This window comes from Mesoplodon bidens (assembly GCF_964165515.1).
Source record: "Mesoplodon bidens genome assembly, chromosome: 10".
Taxonomy (NCBI): domain Eukaryota; kingdom Metazoa; phylum Chordata; class Mammalia; order Artiodactyla; family Ziphiidae; genus Mesoplodon; species Mesoplodon bidens.
This window is the reverse complement of record NC_138172.1, coordinates 74,961,325-74,981,594: the sequence shown is the minus strand read 5'-3', so window position 1 is coordinate 74,981,594 and position 20,270 is coordinate 74,961,325. Positions and strand designations below refer to the sequence as shown.

At 57.2% G+C, this 20,270-nt stretch overlaps 1 protein-coding gene across 1 annotated transcript; it reads right to left on the bottom strand.

Moving 5' to 3' along the window:
* Nucleotides 1-205: 205 nt before the first annotated feature.
* On the bottom strand, nucleotides 206-18,437 carry VEGFA (vascular endothelial growth factor A; the record flags this gene model as incomplete). The annotated part of the gene is made up of 8 exons (XM_081247383.1): nucleotides 206-4,562; nucleotides 6,747-6,878; nucleotides 8,021-8,074; nucleotides 9,925-9,954; nucleotides 10,313-10,389; nucleotides 11,192-11,388; nucleotides 14,587-14,635; nucleotides 17,661-18,437. Coding segments are annotated over 8 exons (1,338 nt in total), but the record flags the coding sequence as incomplete, so codon positions are not given.
* Nucleotides 18,438-20,270: the final 1,833 nt, after the last annotated feature.

Sequence of the window (20,270 nt, the reverse complement as noted above, 5' to 3'; positions counted from 1 at the left end):
AGGGCCTGGCACAGGGGAAGAGGCCTCTCTGTTCCACATCCCCACCACCGACTCTGAGTTCCCCTCTCCTCATCCAGCCCTGCTCAAGTCCCCACCTGTCAAACAGCCTGTCTACCTACCACTCCCGCCAGTGCCAGCCATTACCTACCTCCATAGTCTTGGGATAAAACAAACCCTCAGTCACCAGGCTTCAGTTTCAACAATGTCAGTCAGATAACAAATGTTTATTGAGCATGTCCCAGGCACGTTCTAGGAGCTGGGGATACAATGTACAACATTGAACAAAACAGATAAAAATCTCTGCCCTCACATTGCTTGCATTCTAGTAGTGGGGGAAATAAGAGGAGGGGTAAATTTTAAAGCTACACTGTCCAAAACGGTAGGCACAAGCCTCATATGTATACTGCATTACTTGACATGTTGCTACTCCCAATTGAGAAGTTTGATAAAAGCAAAATACACATCAGGTTTGAAGACTTAGTACCGAAAAACATAAAATCTCTCATTAATCATTTTTATATTGATTCGATGTTGGGATGATATTTTAGATATGCTGGGGTTAAGTAAAATATATGATTAAATTAAACGTCACCTGTTTCTTTTTACCTTTTAACATCTGGCTCAGAGAACACTTTAAATTACATACATGGTTCATTCACATCATAGTTCTATTGGACAGACCTGTTCTAGAGTATGTTCGATGGTGGCATCTGCTATGGGAAAAAAAGAAGGATGGTGAAAAGAGGACCCCGAGTGCAGAGGACCCCGAGTGCAGGGTGTTGATTGTAAATGCAATAGTCAAGCAGCCTTGCTGAGACGGTAACAAAACTTGAAGGTGAGAGAGCCACGCATGCCACATCTGGGGGAAGAGGACTCTAGGAAGAGAGGACCGCACGTGCAAAGTCCCTGAGGTGGGAGTGCACCCGCGAGGAACAGAGAAGCCAGTGTGGCTGGAGCTGAGCGGCCAAGGTGGGGTCAGAGGTCATTGAGTTGGGGAGATCAAGGCAACACAGATGGTGCAGGGCCTTTTAAGGCCATTGTATGGACTTTGGCTTCTTTCGCCGAATAAAACGGAGTCTGCAGAGTTTTGAGCCAAAAGGTAATATGATTCAGCTCACATTTTAACAGGCTCACTCTGGCTGATGAGAATGCAGGAGAGAGAAGAATCTGGGAGGCCAGTTGGAGGCTCAGGCAAATATCCACTTGGGATGACAACAGCCCCGACCTCACAGGTCTTGTGGATTGTGTTAACCAGCGGAAGAGCCACAGGTGGAAAGCGCTTGGAAAATGAGCACTTAACTAGAACCAAAGCTGCACGAGGGCGGGAACCTCGCCTCCCTTGTCCCCCCCCCCCCCGACCCAGTGTGGCCAGGAGAGGCAGGTGGTGCCCTCCCTGATCAGCCACCGAAGTCACCGCTACCCTCCTCAGGGTGTCTCCCACAGGAGGATTACAACAGCCTCCCTGCAGGGGTGTCCCTGTTTAAAACCCATCAACTGCTGCTCATCCCCAGGTCATAGGCTCTTGGCACCATGGGTGCGGCAGGCAAAGGCTATTCCTGCCTCTCTCTCCCACCTTCATCCCCTCACCCACTCCCTGCCCGAGTCCTCCCTCCATGCCTTTGCTCACACTGCCCCTTCTGCCTGGGAAGTCGGCTTCAACCCTTCCACCCGCCCCTCCATGTTCTGTCTTCTCCTTCACACTCTTTAAGGGGCAGCCTAAAGGTAATATAATGAGCAGACCTCCCAGACTCTACCACCCCCAATCCATCCCCACTCCCAAGCTGGATCAAATGCCCCCATCAGAATTTATGTATTTTTCTATTTGTGGATTTATAGTTCTGTGTCTCCTCACCCACCCTCACCAGATCCTTGAGGGGTGGAATTGTGTCTTATTCATAACAGCATCCCTTGCCCTGGCACGATGGCTGGTGGCCCAATAAATATGGTTTGAAGGAATAAAAGAGGCTAGAGAAGTGGATTTGGAAGCACTGTTCATAAATGCCAAAGACCCAGACAGCTTCCACCTTCCCCAGGCCTGCAGGAGAGCTGGGCCTACACAGCAAGGCAGGGCAGGGAGTCCCCTCAGGGGCAAGTGGAACTGTGGGCCCACCTTCCAGAGGCTCAAGGAACTCCAGGACTACTATGTAAAACTAATTTACACCCTGAGGGTACAGGGCCCACACAAGCACCCCCTTCCCATTCCCAGCCTGTTGCAGCCAAGGCTCCAGAGCCAAACCCAGCCCCCTCCTGTCCTCTGGGAAACAAGCTCAGAGACGTGGCCAGTTCCTTCCCTGACAAGGGACATTGCCTGGATCACATGACTCCTGAAGGCACCTCTACTCCTTGCAGGGCCCTTGGCTCCTATCTAAGGAGCTGTCTCTCCCTCCCCCACTTCCACAGATGGCAGAAGATGAACGAGCTCCCCCAGGACGGGCCCAGCCAGAATGGAAAGACTCTGGCCCCCGGCACAATGAGGTGGGTCACCCCATATCCTACACACTTGGAACCCCTTTCCCAGACCTCAGGCAAATGCCATGTTTCCCATGGGAGGAGGGAAAGGGGGCAGGAGGAAGTCTGGAACAAAGATTCAATGGAGAAGGAGAAACCAGGAGGAGCTTTGAGATCAGAATTAAATTCTTTAATACAAAATGCTTTTTTTTTTTAAGATATATCTGTATTTCTTTGTTGTTGTTTAAAAATAAATATGTACTACGGAATATCTCGAAAAACTGCACTAGAGACAAAGATGTGATGTTAATATCTTTTTCCCCCACAATTATTACGGATAAACAGTAGCACCAATAAATAAATGATAACAAATATTAAAATTAAAAAAGGAGAGAGATTTAGTATGTAGAATTCTCTATTTTTTCTTGTTTTGTTTTTACATATAAAAAACAGAATAGCAATGTCTATCAGAATCATATATACATAAACATATATATATATATATTATATATATATACACAAACACAAGTTGCCAAATATATATATAGTATGTAGATGTATATTGAAACCTTATTTCAAAGGAATGTGTGGTGGGGAGCCAAGGGAAAGGGGAGGGCAGAGCTGAGTGTTAGCAAAATTAAATATCTGTTCAGGACAAGCTAGTGACTGTCACCGATCAGAGCAAGAGAGATTGGAAACAGGAATTTTATACACAAAGACCAGTACAAATAAGAGAGAGTGAGACAGCAAGAGATGGATCTCATAAATAGTTGAAATTAAATATTAACCAAGAATACTGAAAAAAACCCTACTCTTTAATTAAATTAACTGTTTTAATTTCTAATTAAAAGGGCATATTAAATAAGTACCATATATAAAACACTTCTCTTTTCTCTGCCTCCAGGGTGGGCACGGGGACCCTGCCCTGTCTCTCTATGCCGCAGGAAGGGTCGGGTTGGGGGATGGAGGTGGGTTAACCACTCACACACACACAGCCAGGTCTCCTGGGGGGACAGAACTAGTGGTTTCAATGGTCTGAGGACATTGGGCCCTCCTGGGCTGCGCCCGGGAAGCGAAGCTGGGAGAGGGCCAAGGCAGGAGGCCCTTCCCTCGGAGGACGAGCTGCCACTGGGTGGCCCTTCCTCCACCAACGTCTCTCTTCTCTTCGCCAAGGCATGTCAGTGGCCTCCTGGGCATCTCGGAAGCGGGTGAGAGGAGGTGAAGGCTGCCCAGACTCCTGAGTCTTCAGGGCAGTGCCCCTGGGGGCACGATGCCCGTGCAGCACGTGGAGGGGTTCTCCAAAGCACAGCAGTGTCCCGAGGCTCCCCCAAACTCCTGGTCAGAGCCAGCGTCCTCGTGCCCTGTACCTGTTGCCTGTCTTTCTGTCCGTTTGACTCGGGATAGAGGCTCGGGGCCAGGGCTGGGTTTGTCAGTGTTTCCAAAAGCAGGCCAAATTTGCCCCCGTGCCCTGGCCTTGCGCGTTCCCAGGCAGGGGAGGGGACCCTGGCTTCCCTAAGAGGGATAAAAAGATGATGCCAGAGTCTCTCCTTCCATCCTCTTCCCTGTCAGGATCTGGGTGGGGACATTCTCCTCCCAACTCAAGTCCACAGCAGTCAAATACATCCAGTGAAGACACCAATAACATTAGCAATGTTAATTTAAAAAAAAAGAATATATATATTTTATATATATATATAAAATATATATATTTATTTTTATATATTTTATATATATATATAAACGTATGTATGTGGGTGGGTGTGTCTACAGGAATCCCAGAAATAAAACTCTCTAATCCTCCGGGCTCGGTGATTTAGCAGCAAGAGAAATAAAATGGCGATCCAATTCCAAGAGGGACCGTGCTGGGTCACCCGCCCGGGAATGCTTCTGCCGGAGTCTTGTGCTCCGGACCCAAAGTGCTCTGCGCACAGCCTCCTCTTCCTTCATGTCAGGTTTCTGGATTCAGGACTGTTCTGTTGATGATGGTGGTGGTGGTGCGGGGGCAGCGGCTATGGGTCATTCTGTGTCAGTCTTTCCTGGTGAGACGTCTCGTTCCCAAAACCCTGAGGGAGGCTCCTTCCTCCCACCCAGCTCACCGCCTTGGCTTGTCACATCTGCAGAGAACGGGAAACAGAGGCTGGGGGTTAGGGCCAGGGGAGGAGCCCCGGTGGGGAGGCTGCAGCCTCCCCTTCCTGCAGCCCGAGGCCAGCAGGGGAGAGGACAGAGGAAGCACGGTCCTGCCTCTGGGAGAGTGGCAGCTACGTCCGGGGCTCCCAGTCTGCCCTCTGGAGTTTACAGTCTAGTTGAGACAAGACCAAGACAGAATGACATCTCATCACAAGCAACATATAAACATGTCCCAAAGAACAGTCCCTAGTTGACATTTAAGAGCTGATAGGTGAGCAAAGTTGGACCAAGTTAATCAGCAAAGCCTCCCTGCAGAAGGAGATGTTTCAGTGCAGTCCCTATGGTGCTGGTTTGGGGGAGCGAGTTGGGAGAGCAAAGGATACGGCCTGTGCAGAGGCCAAGCAGGCCAGGAAGCTGGGGAAGGGAGGCTCCCAAGAGAGGCGGAGCCAGCAGGGCTTGGGGCCCTGGGAAGGTGAGGGACACACCTCCCCTCGCCATGCCCACCGTCCTGGCCTCAGGTGCAGGCCCCAGGTACCAGGCTGCCTTACCTTTCCAATATGCTACTTAACTTAGGGTCGTGGAGGCAGAGGGGACTCCTAGAACTTTCCCATCATGCCCCTGCACCTGGGCTGCTCGCCTTTTACCCTCCCCACTTGAAGAGAGGTCAGAGCAGGCCCTGCCCTTCTGAGAGCCCAGGAATGGGGATCCTAAGCCTCCTATTTGAGGACTGAAATTCCCCCATACAGCCAGGTGAGAGGATGGGTTCGGGTAACTTCAGTTAGCCCCCAAGTCACTGCAGACATCCCCCTATCCCATCTCTGCAGAATGATCACCGTGGTAACCCTAAAATGGCAAATCCCTGATCTTCTCGGAGGCCCCTGGGAGACATGGAGACCCCTCAACCAGCCCTGGGGTGAGGCAGAACCCCCACCCCAGCACGAGTGTACACTTCCTGCCTTCACGTACCGCCAAGACAGACAGAACCCACGGTAACACCCCCAGGGCCTGGTCCCCAGCCTCCCTGACACTCACAAGCCACAGGAACACGGGAGACGGGGGAGAGAGCTACACTCCAAGGACCCTGTTAACCAGTGAGGCATCTGGACTAGCTGGGGGCACCCTGGCCCTGCCCGGGAATCCCCATAAAAGCCTCTCCTTCCTGGGTGAAGCTTACGCTGGCCCAGAGGGCTCCTTGCCTTTGAGTATAGGCCAGACGGGTATAAACACCAGTGAGGCATCAGAAGATTGCCAGCCACCTGTCACGGCCCCGTGCTCTTGCCCTCACCCCTGAACTCGGTCATGTATTCACTCACACACTTGACACTTCCTTGGTCCCTGGTGTGAACAAGGGACAGAGGCACAGATGCCTGGTGGGGGGGGGCGGTTCATACAGATGAATAAAACCTAGGCCCAGGTGTGAGGAGCTCACAGCCTAATATTAGGAGAATGGGTGTGGCTCCCTCCCTCCACCCATCCTAGGGGCATTTGGAAATAGGTGGGCTGTTTGGGGTTGTTGCCATGATGACTGGAGTATTAAGGTATCTAGCGTCCCCTGATGTTAAATCTCCTATCTGCCCTAAACCAACAGGCAGAGCCCACGCCCTCCAGGAACCCAGTCTGAGGATGAACTCAAGCCCTGTCCCCAAGGAGAGACACTGAGGGGATGAGAAACCCAGCGGTGCAGACCTCAGAGGCGGTGGTGAGGCCCCGAAGTGTTTGCGCTTTGTAGAGGGAGCACCCGCCCACACCGGGAAGGGCCCTCCCTATTAGCAGCAGAGGTAGGAATCACGACGTCAGAACCAACAGCCACTACGAGCAGGACCACAGGACACAACACTCAGCCTGCGTCCACACCACCACAGGAAGCCACACTGGCCTGCCCACTCACGCAACCAGGGCAAGCTCTGAACTGGCCCTGGCGGGCCGGCCAGCACCTGCTGCCCAGCGCAGGGGCCCCGCGAGCAGAGAAGGCGGCAGTCACCAGGCAAGCAGCTAGAAGCTGAGCAAGCAGCTGGCCCCTTTCAGGTGCGCGTTCGCTCGCTCGCGCTCTCTCTCTCTCTCTCGCTCTCTCTCTCTCTCTCTCTCTCTCTCTCTCTCGCTCTCTCTCTCTCTCTCTCTCCCCATCTCTGTGCAAAGCCCCTCTCTGACTTGCTCGCCCTCTGGGAACCAACCTGCAAGTACGTTCGTTTAACTCAAGCTGCCTCGCCTTGCAACGCGAGTCTGTGTTTTTGCAGGAACATTTACACGTCTGCGGATCTTGTACAAACAAATGCTTTCTCCGCTCTGAGCAAGGCCCACAGGGACTGCAAAAGGCAAAAGGAAAGACATCTAAGCTAGAGCGTCAGCAGAGAGAGAGAAAAAAATCCATGCAACACCCCCTACCACGTCAGCAGCTGCACCCCACCCCGCTCACGGGCCCCACACCCTTCCACGCCCTGGAAGGGTCCGACACCACAGCGGAAGACAAGAGAGAGCGGCGGAAAGAGGCAGCACTGGCTAGGAAGCCTGCCTGCAGGAAGAGGCGGACGCACACGGGCAGAATGCAAGGACAGGGGTGCTATAAGGGGCAGCGCTGTCCCACGGGCACAAGTGCAAGTCTCGGGCCACAGGGCCCCAACGGCTACCACCCCCGAAAAAGCACACCTTGACTCTCCACCTACTGGGGACGGCAATGGGGGCCACCTCCTCCCTGTGTGAAGGCTCATGCCCAGGCCCCTCCACCAAAGGGGGGCTGAAGCAGGGAGTGACGGCAGGCCAGGCCCAGAGGCGGGGTCCACAGGCCAGGCCACTGGTGGCCAAAGGGTGCCCCACAGCCTCAAACCCAGAGGAAGAGGCCACTCTACGGGAAGGCTTCTGTGGGTGCCATGGGTTGGGCTGGAATAGGGGGCCCTCCTCCAGAGGCCCCAAGTCCACAAGGAGGGGCCGCAGTGGTGTTTGACGCCACATCCTCCTTCGGCCAACAACAAGCTGCCTCACCTCATCCGCGCCCCTTCCTCACGCCACGTCTGCCCTCCCCACCCCCACCCCCCAGCTTCCGGAGAAGTGCGGAAGCCTAGAGCAGTGGAAACCAGTTGGGTGAGCAGGCATCAGCGCCCGGCACCCATGCCAACATGGGCCCGCCACCAGTGCCCAGTGGGTGAGGGGAAGGCGGTGGGTGCCCAGCCAAGCCAGAGGCCCCTCCCTGAATCCTCCAGGCCCACTCTGCCCACCCTCCCACCCCCAACCCTGGACCAGCAATGCCACCACCACATCTACCCATCGGTGCCAATTAGTGGAGTGAGAGTGAGAGAGAGACACTAGGGAAGAGGGAGGATAGGAGCCAGGGAGGGGGAGCAGGAGGGAGGCAGGGTTCCAGGGTCCTGCAGGCGTGAGTTTGATTGGGGGCTGGGGAGGCTCCAGGAAACGAGACAGCGGTGGAACCACGTACGCGCTCCAGGATTTATACCGGGATTTCTTGCGCTTTCTTTTTTGCCCCTTTCCCTTTCCTCGAACTGATTTTCTGGAAAATAAAAAAACAGAGACAGACAGAGAGAAAGCAAGGGGGTAGGGGAGAGGAAAGGAAGCAGTGAGGAGGGCAGGACACAGGACACGCTCCGAGGCACGAGGAAGATCTTGCACACGTGCACACACGCGGGATGGGCCAGCGTGGCAAGCACTCAATGGCGCCTTCTTCTCACTTTACCCTCGGGCGGGGCGGCGGGGTGGGTGGCAAACCCAGCTCCTAGCAAGGCTGTGTGTGTGGTGAGGGGAGCAGAGGCTGGGTGGAAGACACTGGACCCAAAGGCCTCCACGCTCATGGTGTCTCCTGGTCCCAGGGAGGGGGCAAAGCCTAGAGGGCAGGCTCTCTTCCCAGCATCCCTGAACAAGTCTGACTCTGAAGGTCAGGGGCCATAAGAGGCCAGAGTTTGGGGAGAAGGTCAGAGACCTGACTCGATGGGGGCCGAGGGAAGGGAGTGCAGGCTGTACTCCAGGCACCTTCTGCCTTCATTTCCAAGTACCAGAGCGAGGGGTCCCTCCAGGGGCCCTGCCTCTGTGAATCCCAATGTAGGGGAGCAGCTATCTTGGGAGCTGGCGCAAAACCAAGGGTGGCACATGAAAGGCGCCAGCCAGCCCAGCCATAACCTGGGCTGAGAGGCGGGGCCCCAGGCAGGCAGCAGGGTGGGGTGGGAGTTAGGGAGGCGTGGGGAGGGGGGCCTGGGCGGCACTTGGCGAAGCGTCCTCTCCCCAGCCTGTCAAAGCCTGCTACACCATCTCACCAGACTCTTTTCGGAGACCAGGCGAAACCCCACTCTCCCTGTGGGCAAGGCAGGTGTTTGGGGAACAGGCAAGGGCAGCAAGCTGAAGCCTGTCCCTCTCAAGGGAACCAGCCCTCTCCACACCTGCCTGGCCCCAGAGAATGCCCCTCAGGATGGCTGCCACATGGGAGGAATGAAGGGGAAGGGATGGAGGAGAGGGGCAAGTCTGTTACCTCTCGGGAGAAAGTTCTGGAGGAAGGAAGGTCTTCATTCACACGCGCACACACACTCTCTCTCTCTCTGAGCCTCCTGTCCCCAATCACTGCTCAGCAATCCTGAAGTTGGGGACTTAGGGGAAGAGGCAAGGGGTTGAGGCCTAGGGGGCTTCAATGTCACCAGAGCGTTGGGGGCAGACAGGATGATGGGTGGGGGAAGGGCAGAGGTGCTCTCTCTCAGTCTCTTCCCCTGCGGGCTCTCTCCCATGCCAGCCACTCGCCCTGTCTTGAAGGATCACCGCTGCCAGACCTCACCCCCTGCTCTATCCTGACCTGACCCTCCACACTGAGCAACTGAAAGCCTCAGGATATGGCCAACATTCACCTCCTTCTCCCTGGCCAAGGGGGCTGAGCGTCTCTGGCCTGCCTCACTCCCGCAGGAGGGCACGCACCAAGAAAACACCCCAGCTGGCCCCAAATCCAACCGCGCCACCACTGCAGCCACCAAAAGAGGCCATTTCCTCTAACACACAAAAGCTGGCCTCTCTGCCACCCACTCCCTCTCCCTGCCATGGGTGACAGGAGGCTAGAGCAGGCCCGGGAGCCAGCATCCACAACGGCCCCCAACACACCAAGACCGCAAGTCCTGGCCGGGAATGGCCCGGAGATGCATCGTCTCTTCCAAAGGAAGTTCCAGGCACCAGGCTGGGTTTTGTCAGTTGTTCTATAGCCGTAATCCTGGAGTTTGCTCCATCCCATTGCTGCCACCACAAGTCCCCATGAAACCAACTCTCAGACCCAGTGAAGCCATCAGACCCCCCTGAGAGAGGAAGCCAAGAGCCCCAAACCAAGACAACCAGCCAAGTAGAGGGAGAAGAGCGAAAGTCATGGCCACTTACTTTTCTTGCCTTGCTCTATCTTTCTTTGGTCTGCAGTGGGTAGAGAAAAAGAAAAGAACAAAACGGAGAGGAGTTCAGATGGTGATGGTAATGAGAACAATAATAATAATAATAATAATAATAATAAAAACTTAACATAGTATTTATGATACATCAGTACAGTTTTAAACTCTTGACATATAATAACTCATTTAATCCTTATAACAACACTAGGCAGTACATACTATTATTGTGCCCATTTTACAGATGTGGAAACTGAGGCACATTGAAGTTAGAAGGTGGAAATGGGCTAACAAGTGGAACGTACTTAACCCTGGCCTAGAGTGGGCCCCCTGAATTCGTTCAGCAGCCATTCACTGAACAAATGACTCCGTGACTCCATCCTTACCTGCATTCACATTTGTTGTGCTGTAGGAAGCTCATCTCTCCTATGTGCTGGCCTTGGTGAGGTTTGATCCGCATAATCTGGAGGGAAAGGAAGCAGATCACAGCAGTTAGTGACCCAGCCAGCCATACCCAAGTGGGAGACCCCATGGCTCCTGCCGCTCAGCACCCAGGGGTTCTACAGAGCAGGGAAGGGTGGTGGAAGTACAGGGGGACCAGGGGCTCTACCAGAAAGAGCCTCAGGCCCACCCCAACTCCCCCCGCCCCGCTGACCTCGAGGAGCCCCTGCTTCTCTTGAGGGCAGACATGGCTTCAGGGTTGGCCAGGCTGGGAATTTGGGTCCTGGGTTCTTGCCACTCCCCATCCCTCCCCTCCAGGCTTCAACCTACCCCCAGTAACTACCCAAGAGCCACCCACTCCTCCCTGGGGTCTCAGAGTTCCCTCCAGCCCCATCCAGGCTGAGATGTGCCCCATCACCAGGCAGTACCAAACAACTGGCTTTTTAAACTCTCCACAGACCAGGCTCATCCAGCTTCCCAAACAGAGCCCCCAGGGAGGGAGGGCTCTCTCCCTCCTAGAGAGAAAGGGAGGGGCTCCTGTCACAGGTGTCAGCCCCCTCCTGAGCCCAGGGGACAGAGATCAGGGAGGAGGAGGAGGTGGTCGGGGCTTGCTGGAAACCTGGGCTCAGAAATGCAAGCATCTCTTTCTCCAAAGAGGGTAAGACCTCCATATTTCCCCTTGACTGACTCAGGGGCGAGAGCTGGGCAAGGCAAGCCTGGCTCCTCCCTTTGAGAGCTGCCCAGGAGAGGGCCGGGGACCACCTGTTGGCAAAGCCTAATGCCCCCCCCACGCAGCCCCTCCCCCGCTCCCCACAGGTGCCCACCTGCATGGTGATGTTGAACTCTTCGGTGGGCACACACTCCAGACCCTCATCATTGCAGCAGCCTCCACACCGCATCAGGGGCACACAGGACGGCTTGAAGATGTACTCGATCTCATCGGGGTACTCCTGGAAGATGTCCACCAGGGTCTCAATTGGACGGCAGTAGCTGCGCTGGTAGACGTCCATGAACTTCACCACTGCATGGCAGGGGGTGACACATGAGCCCAGCAGGTCACTTTAGAGGTGGCCGGCCCTTCTTTCCACCCAGCTCTGTAAGGCCACTCCTTTCTGTGAGAGGTACTCACTATAGTCCTTCTGAAAATCTAACTTAAGTCTCTTGGCTGCGGTTGAAGTCCTTTCCTAGCTTTCCACCACCAACACTGATAAAGGCCTGTTTTTATTCCAAAGATCACATGGCACTGATGTCAGGTTCTAAGGGAGTCGGCCTGCACATCTGATCCCCTTGCCTCGCCATGACAGCCAAGCCAATCCCTAGGTCAACCTTGATGCCAGAGGACAGTCTGAGTATGAGTATACCTGTTGGGGGTCTCTAAGCTTCCCGTGAAAGGAGGAGCAGCCAGCTTGGCAAACCCACTCTCCATTTCCCTCCAGCTCCCCACAATAACTGCCATACCATTAACCAACAACCACTTACTGAGCACTTCTTATGTGCTGGGCACTGTGTACAGGAGTCCATAGGTGTCACCCCAAACAATTCTCCCCGCCCCATGGTACTCTGAGGTTCTAGTAGGACCCCCCATTTTACAAATGGGGAACTAGAGGCTTACAGAGGCTGAGTAACTGGCTCCAAGGCCACACTGCCAGTAAGTAACAGAGTTAAAGTCAACTCTGACATCAAAGCCTTCCCAAGCCAACATCCTATGAAACAGAGGGGAAGCATCAGGGGGCACTTTGCCACCTGCCAGACCCCCTCCCCAAACTCGGGCTGAGGAGGTGGTGGGCATTGGCACAGGGGTTGGGTCTGCCTGGAAACAGCAGGTGGCTATGGGCGGGAACACTGTGCTGGACCTGCCAGCCACCGATAACCCCACCCAGGAGGGCAAACTGCTTGCATCATGGAAAAAACGGTGCCGCCACTGCAGTCACGGAGCGTTTCTAGAAGCTGATCTGGAGGGAGACCAGGGTAAAGACAACTTCCCAGGCTGGCCGTGGAGCCTGGGGTGCACCGGAGCATGAAGGGGTAATTCTGGGCCACAGAGGTAGGGCCCCTGAGAATAAATAAAGTCAGAACTCTGAATGACTACTCCAAATTGTGGTCTGGCCTGCCACTCCCCATCACCCCTCCACCACCACCACAGAGCAATCCTGTCCCTGAAATGAGTTTCCCCTGAATAGAAGGGAAGAAGCAGCACCCAGCCAGCGAGGAAGCCTGGGCTCTGGCCAGGACTTGGTGTGACCTTGGGACAGTTCCTCCCTCTCTAGGCCTCAGACTCTGCACATCTGTGTAAGCGGGTTGGGCTGATCTATAAAGACACTGAAACAGAGGTTGAAGTATAGGGTTTTGCCTTCCATCTCCAGCCCTAAGAACAAGCGCCCTTTTCTCAGCCCAGGTGATACAAGGTTAGAACCCCACCAAGACATCTGAAGGGCATACCCCCAGCTGCCTCTTCCCAGAGGCCATAGCTGAGCCTCTCCTCACTCCTCCCTCCAGAGTGGTGAAGGAAGATGAGCCTGGGTGCTGGGGAGGGGGGTATATATAGTGGATTAGGGAGAATGTGAGGAACTGAGGGGAAGTGGGGAGGCTATACGTGTGAAAACAGGAAGGAAAACAGTGGGGGCTCCCAAGCCAGTCCTTGGCCTTGCCTGAGGTCTCTGCTTCCCCACCCAGACAATGGGCACAGAATTCCCCACCGCTACAAGGGTTAGGATCAAGCGTCGTCAAAAAGAGTATAAACAAGACCAGGGATCTGAAAAAGTCCTTTTGTAAGCCAAGTCTATATTGAAGAAGATGACTAATCAAGAATTCTTGCCCTGACACTTCGTCGTGGCTGGGGATAGAGGTGGCCAAGACTTCAGGGCCACAAGGACAGGACGGCAGAACAGTCTGGCCTGGGTCATGGCAGTTGGTAGCTGATGGTAAAAAGATCCAGGGTGGAAATTCCTTGGAAAAGCTCCCTGGAATCCTCAAGGCCCACAGGAGGTAGAGGGGGGTGACTTCACCACACCCTTCGCACCCCAGCCAATACCTCCAAGGAAAGCTGTCCTGCTTTTGCTCAGGCATGGGTGCACATACACTCCAACTTCAGGCTTCGTGGTTTTCCTTATTTCTCTAAGACAACCTTTACCCCAGCAAACAAAGACCATTTGTCTTGCCTCTCCCAGACCTCAGAGAGAGACCAGTGGAGGCTGAGGCGGGGTGGGTGCACCCTGGGAGCGGAGGCCTGTCAGTGGCACAGGTGGGGACGCCAGGCCCTGGGTCAAGGAAAGGGCTCCTGAGTGAGGAAGGAGGCAGAACTGGCCAGGCATCACCACCAGCCTGGGGAGTAGAAACACTGCCCCTGGCCACCATCCGGGCCACTGGATTTGGGTCAGGGAAACGCGCCTGGAGGAAGACCCCAGGGCCTTCCCTTCTCAGAGGCGGGGAGCTGGGGGAGTGGCACATCAGGCTGCAGCAGAGGCCACATTCAGTAGTGGGGAGAGCCAGGGCATCCCTAGAGAAATGGGAGGATCTGTACTCCAAACCGCAGCAAACAAAAGGCAGGCAGACTCAGGCTGGGCAGAGGGGCGGGGCTCCTGGGAGCTACAGCCAGCCCTCTGCTGGACCAAGAGGGAAGTTCACAAGCACCCAAACCTACTCCCCAGGAGGGCAGGGGGAGGCTATAGGGCTTTCTCTCTCCACCCCCAAAGGAATGCCAAGCCGGGGAGGGAGTTCCATGAGCCTGGGCCCTCTGTACCTCCAGCTCGTACACAGCCAGCAATCTAGACAGCAGGGGTCACAGCCTCTGCCACACAGACCCCACAGGTGGAATCTGGCTGGCTTGTAAGTGACATGGAGTATCCATCCTCCCCGGGGAGCAGGGGGGAAAAGGGACACCTCCCCTGACACCTGGGATCCTTGAACACTATTTGTCTTCCTGGTCTGTGCTCGCAACTCCCTCTCCAAATACAATTTTACTGGAAAGAGCAGAAGAAAAAGACCACAAGTCCTATTTCTAGCCGTGGTCTGAGTAGTACAGACAGAGTCCTCCAGAATGGAAGGGTTAATCTCCCGGAGCTCACCTTTTCCTTTCTGGATCCCCAGATTCCTGTGCCCCTTCCCCACCCAAACCCCAACAGACCTGAGAAGGAACCGGGCCTTCCCACCCATGCCCTGGGGGATCAAGCGACGGCCCCCTATCCATGTGCAGGGGTGGGCGTTGGGGGGGGGGACTTACCTTCGTGAGGTTTCTGCTCTCCTTCTGCCATGGGTGCAGCCTGGGACCACTGAAGACAAAACAAAGAACGAAGAATGGGCATGGGCAGAAGCAGGGATGCACAGACCCAGCCACCCCGCCCCTGCTCCCTCCTTAAGTCCCTCCCAACCCGCAGCCTCTGGCTTCTCCGGGGCCTCTGAATGGAGCAGGGCACCTCCGGGGGCTCTCCACAGCACAAAGCACCACCCCTGGACTGCTCCAGTTCTGAAGCCAAGGAAGATAAAGACTGACCAGATATGGGGTGGGGGGGCTCAAAACACAGGAGGAAAACACCAGAATGCTGTGCTGCCCAGGTCCCTGCCCCTCCCCCACATTTCCCATTCCCAGCCCTCACTGGCCCTTTGCTGAGCTAAAAGAAGTGAAGTCTCTCAGCCCCCCTGACTCCCTGGTCCGAAGCCACGGGTAAGTATTAAGGTCAAACAGGAGGACAAATTTGGACTGGGGCAGGAAGGAAGGACTGGGGGTGAGAAAAACAACATGGTGACCTTCTGCTGACATAACAAATACCAGGGTGCGCTGGTGCTGCGGGGGGGGGGCGGTACAGAGGACCGAAGGGCACCAAGCACCCTCCCCCATCCAAACTCTTCTATCCTCAGGAATACTTAGCAAAGCCACAGGTTGCCTAGAGGGTAAAACATGGGAGGAAACCCTGGGGGAGGGGAGGGCCCCATTTTTCCCCGCGCACCCATCTCCCTAGAGCCTGAATTTATCTCCACAGCCCTGAGCCTCGGGCTCCCACCTTGTTCCCTGGTTTCTTCTCCCTCCCAGACTGAGGGGGGTCCCAAGTCCCTCTCACCTGCTGGGCACCTTCCTCAAAGGCAACCAGGGAAGCCTTTTATGCCTTAGCACTGCCCAACCCCTAGGGGGCCCCCTGCACTACCTATAGGCCTGAGGCCTCGCATCCCTCCCCACCCCCACCAGATCATTCCTCCCCTCCCCAGAAGCTGTGAAGGTCAACTGGGCCAACCATGTGGACCTGACAGCACCCCACAGGCAAAGGCCTCTCCCAGCCCTTCCAGAGGCCTCCAGTCCTCACCAACTGCCCACCCCACCTGCCCCTCTTTTGGGGCAGGTCCCGAGCAGCAGAGCTGAGCTCTAGCCCACAGAACCGCAGACTCTGCAGAGACTCTGACTGTCTGTCTGTCTCTCTCCTTCCCACACCACCCCCCAATACACCCCAGACCCCCAGCCTTGCCTCCAGGGCCAAGGTCAGATAACAGTTTCCAGGATCCCAGCTGGAGCCTCCCCCGACAGTTCCCTCAGGGACCCCCCTGGAGTCTCTGCCTCAGCCCCTCACCCATCTCCATGGCAGCCCCTGGCTTCCCTCTGCCAACATTCTGCCTATGCCCTCCACTCCTCCTGGGCCCCAAAGAGCAAAGGGGTCAGAAACTTCATACCCCCTCCAAGTCCAGGGGGCACTGGGAGGGGCAGTTCTGGGCGGGGAGGGGCCAGGTGCCCTTCTCTGGGGGCCTCTGAAGGTCACACTGTGGCCAGGCGGCCTCTCCTCCCCCTCCCCCCCCCCTTGGAGGCCTGGAGCCAAGGCCTTTGTGCCAGGGTCTGAGGAACTCCGGGTGGCAGCAGGGACCCCGGCCCATTGTCTTCCTTCTGCCACTCTCTAAGGGGATTCTGTGGCTAAAGGAAGAGCGGAAAAGGATCCCTTAGGTGGTTTGGGGAAGCAAGGTGGGTGGGCAAGTTTGGAGTTCCGAAAAAACCACCTGCTCCTGCTCCAACGCCCATTTCGCCAGAACAAAGTGTGTTTGCAAGGCTGGCAGGAGCTCCCTCCAAAGGTTCGGGGAGGGCTAGTCCCACACGGCTCATGTCACAGCAAATTTCAAACCATTTTTCCAAAAAGTGTAAAGTGGGATGAGGACCCTCTTTAAACCCTCCCTTAGGCCACCCCCATGAAAGCTAAAGCACAGCTCACTCGGAAGTGTGGGGGAGGGGAGGGAAGCAGACTGTCACCAAGTCGGGACTTTAGGTTGAGTCTCGACAAAGCACCCGGCTGGGCCCAGGCAGCCCGACTCCTGACAGCGATCATTCTTTTCCCGGACCCTGGGGCCGGAGAGAGGTTAGATGGGTCTTCTCAGCAGAGGGGAATAAAAAATAAAGAGGTGGCAGGGGCTTCTCTTCGAGCAGAGAGGAAATGGGGAAGGGACGTTAGGAAATTCCTCCTAGGAGGGGGTTAAGGGCTGGGGACAGCGGGAAGGAATAGGGGTGGTTCTCCGGGTCCTCTGCATGGGACTACCTCGAGAGGTCACCTTCCCGCGGAGGGCAGGCGGGGGGAGGGGCGCCGCTCGCCGCCCCGGGTTCCCCGCTCGGGCCGCCGCGGCTCCGGGAACACGCGGCCGGCCAGGCCCGGGCTGATGTAATCGGCTCCGCGCCGCGCGCGCCCGGCCGGGCGGGGGAGGGCGGGCACCAAGCGGGACGCGAGCTGGGACGGGCGGGGGTGGTGCGGCGCAGGTGGCCCGGCGGAGAGGGGGGGTCCCAGCAGCAATCCGCCCCAAAACTTTTCCCCAACTCGAGGCGAGGGCCGCAGAGATCGAGCGGCAGTGACAGCAAGCCCCTCTCTCGCCTGCACCCTGTCTCCTCCACGCTCTCTGCCCTCCCCCGGTCCAAGGTCCGAGCACCCCCACCCCCGCCCGCTGGGCTCCGGCTCCCGCCCCCGCTGCCCGGACTTCCAGTTCGTCGGGGACCAGCGGCCGGGAGCAAACTTCAGCCGCCAGCGGCAGCGCAAGCCCAGCCCCCTCAGCTGCCTCCTCCGGCTCCCGCCCTCCGCTGGTCGGCCCAGATCCTACGTGCGGTAACTCTGGTGGGTGGGCAGGGCCCGCGTGGGCGGTGAGACTGTGTCCCGGTGTCCTCCCACCTAGCGCGCGCCCCCTCCCCCTACACGTATGAAGATAGAGGCGAAGCCGCGCGCCTGGTGCCCAAGGACCCGCGTGGGGCACTGAGCCCCCACGCGCGCACTCGCATGCACGTCCCCAGCCGGGAGAGGCGCTCGCAGCGGCCCGCGGCGCCAGGCGGGCACGGCGGCTTACCTTGGCATGGTGGAGGTAGAGCAGCAAGGCAAGGCTCCAATGCACCCAAGAGAGCAGAAAGTTCATGGTTTCGGAGGCCCGGCCGGGGCCGGCGCGGCTCGCGCTCCCTCTCCGGCTCGGGCTGCGGGGCGGCCCGCTCTCCTCGGCGCCCAGGCGGGGGCCTCTTCCTCCCGGAGCCGAGGCCCGGGCCAGGGCCTGAGGCGCGCGCGCGGCTGGAGCACTGTCTGTGCACACAGCCGCGTCACCCGTCCATGAGCCCGGCTTCCGAGAGCCGAGTCGCCACCGCGGCCCCCTCTCCTCTTCCTTCTCTTCTTCCTCCTCCCCCTCCTCGGACTGCGGCTCCTCCCGGCCCGAGCTAGCACTTCTCCCGGTTCCGCTCGGCTCGGCTGCCCCGGCGCGGACCACGGCTCCTCCGGAGCGAGAACAGCCCAGAAGTTGGACGAAAAGTTTCAGTGCAACGCCGCGAGCCCCGACCCCCTCCACCCCGCCTCCGGGCGCGGGCTCCGGCTCCTGCCCGCGGCTAGCCGCCGCGTCCACCGTCGGCCGCCGGCCGGGGAGGAGGTGGGCGCTGGGGCAGGGGGCGGTGTCTGTCTGTCTGTCCGTCAGCGCGGCTGGTCCGACGTGGGATCCCGAGGGGGAGGGCTCGCGCCGCGCTCTGGCGGTCACCCCCAAAATCAGGTCACTCACTTTGCCCCTGTCCCTCTCGTTTCTCGCTCGCCAGCGCGCGCTCTCTGACCCGGTCTCTCTATCTTCCTCCACTTCTCTTTGGAGCTCTTGCTACCTCTTGCTTCTCTGCTGGTTTCCAAAATCCGAAGTGATTTGGGGGAGTAAGGAGCAATCTCCCCAAACGGTCGGCCCGATTTAGCGGGGAATGGGAAGCAAAAATAAATTAAAAGGGGGAAAGAATACGGTTTAAAAAAAATGTTTCAGAATAAAAGGAGGAGGGTAAACCCTGGATAAATGAATATCAAATTCCAGTGCGGAGACTCCTGGCTGGTGACCCCGCTGGTTCGTCCGCCTCCCCGATGCGTCTCCCGACCGAGCGCCGCTGCCGCCGGCTCCACTCGCCCCCCGCGCTGCGGCCTCCTTGCAGCCCGGCTGCCCCAAGCCTCTGCGCTCCTCACCGCTACGAGCCGACTAAAAAGAAGGCCTGGCCCCGCCCCGACACGCCCAGGGGCGGGAACAGGCCCAGCCTCGGCTCCTTGAGTCCATCCCCTCCGCGCGTCTTCGGCCCCTGGCGCTGCGTTCGCCAGGGCACCCCAAGCGAAGCCTGGGCCCCCACCGACACCAGCGAAGCGAAACCTCGACCCCCCCCCAAGGTTCACAGCCTGAAAATTACCTATGCGCCCCCCTTTGCCCGGAGACACACACGCCCGCGCGGTATTTGGGGGGAGGGTACAGGAAAGTGAGGTTATGTGCGGACAGGACTCGAGAGCTATTCCCTCTATGCTGGGAATATTGGAGGGGTCAGGGGTTTGGGGGAGTCGGAAGGGGACTGGTGTAAAGAGGGACACACAGATCTACTGGAATCCTGGGGTGACCCCTGGCCTTCTCCCCCGCTCCAACACTCTCAGCAACCCCCCCAACACACTCAAACGCGTCCTCACTCTCACGCAGATGCTGCTCTCCCTCTCCCAAGTTCACCCAGCTTCCCTGTGGTGGCTGAGCGCCCCCTAGTGACTACCGTCTGCACACCCCAGCTCCGGTTCGAGAGGCCTCAGGAAGACGGTTGAGGGAGATTACCCCTGATATCCCCATTTCTGACCTCTCAAACAGTGGCATGTTTGGGACTCAAATGGCCCCATGTGCACAGAGCCCAGTGCTGGGCACAGAGGGCATGATGTATCCATCTGGACACTGTGCCCTTCTGGAGACCTCATCTGGCCTGTTGCAGCCAACAGGCTGGGGTGACTGGGGTCCTCTGGGAAGTGTTCAGGGAGTCTCCCCTGGGGAGAAGTATTTGGCACCATGTTCGTGGGGCTGAGAACAGGAAGCCGTGTGGTTCTGGGGTTAGTCAGTGGCCCAGAGGGAAGAGGACCTGTTGGAGCCCACGTATGCACTGTGGAGTCTGGCAGAGCCCAAAGGGAGAGGCAGCTGGGCAGACAGAGGCCCTTGTTCCTGCTTCCCGCCCCCCCCACCCCGAGATGCTGCCAGGGAACTGAGGCCAGGGGGCTGGTGGGGGCGGATGGAGGCCAGGGCCTGAGTGATGATTCAAACCTACTCACCAGCACTAAGGAACGTCTGTAGGCCAGCTGCCCAGAGCTCCCACCAGGCCGGAGGCCAAGGCTTCTATCAGCCCCAGAGTCCAGGCTCACAGCTCATCTTCTGAACAGAGTTGGGGAGTTCTCCTCAGCAGCCCCCAGACCTCCAGGATCCCTTGCCTACTTCTCGCAGCTGGCAGTCTCTTCTCCCTTTACCTCAGTCACCCCCGTTCCTTCAAAGCCTCCCTCTGCCCCAGCTCCTCATGTCTTCCCTAAGTGCTCCCCAAGGCCCCCCAACTCACCCTTGCATACAGGAACCAGCCTGGAAAAATTCCTGGTTGGGCTTTGACCCAGCAGCTCCCAGGCTCCCCCAGGGAACAAGGAGTGGGGGTGATACCTGTGGGAAGAG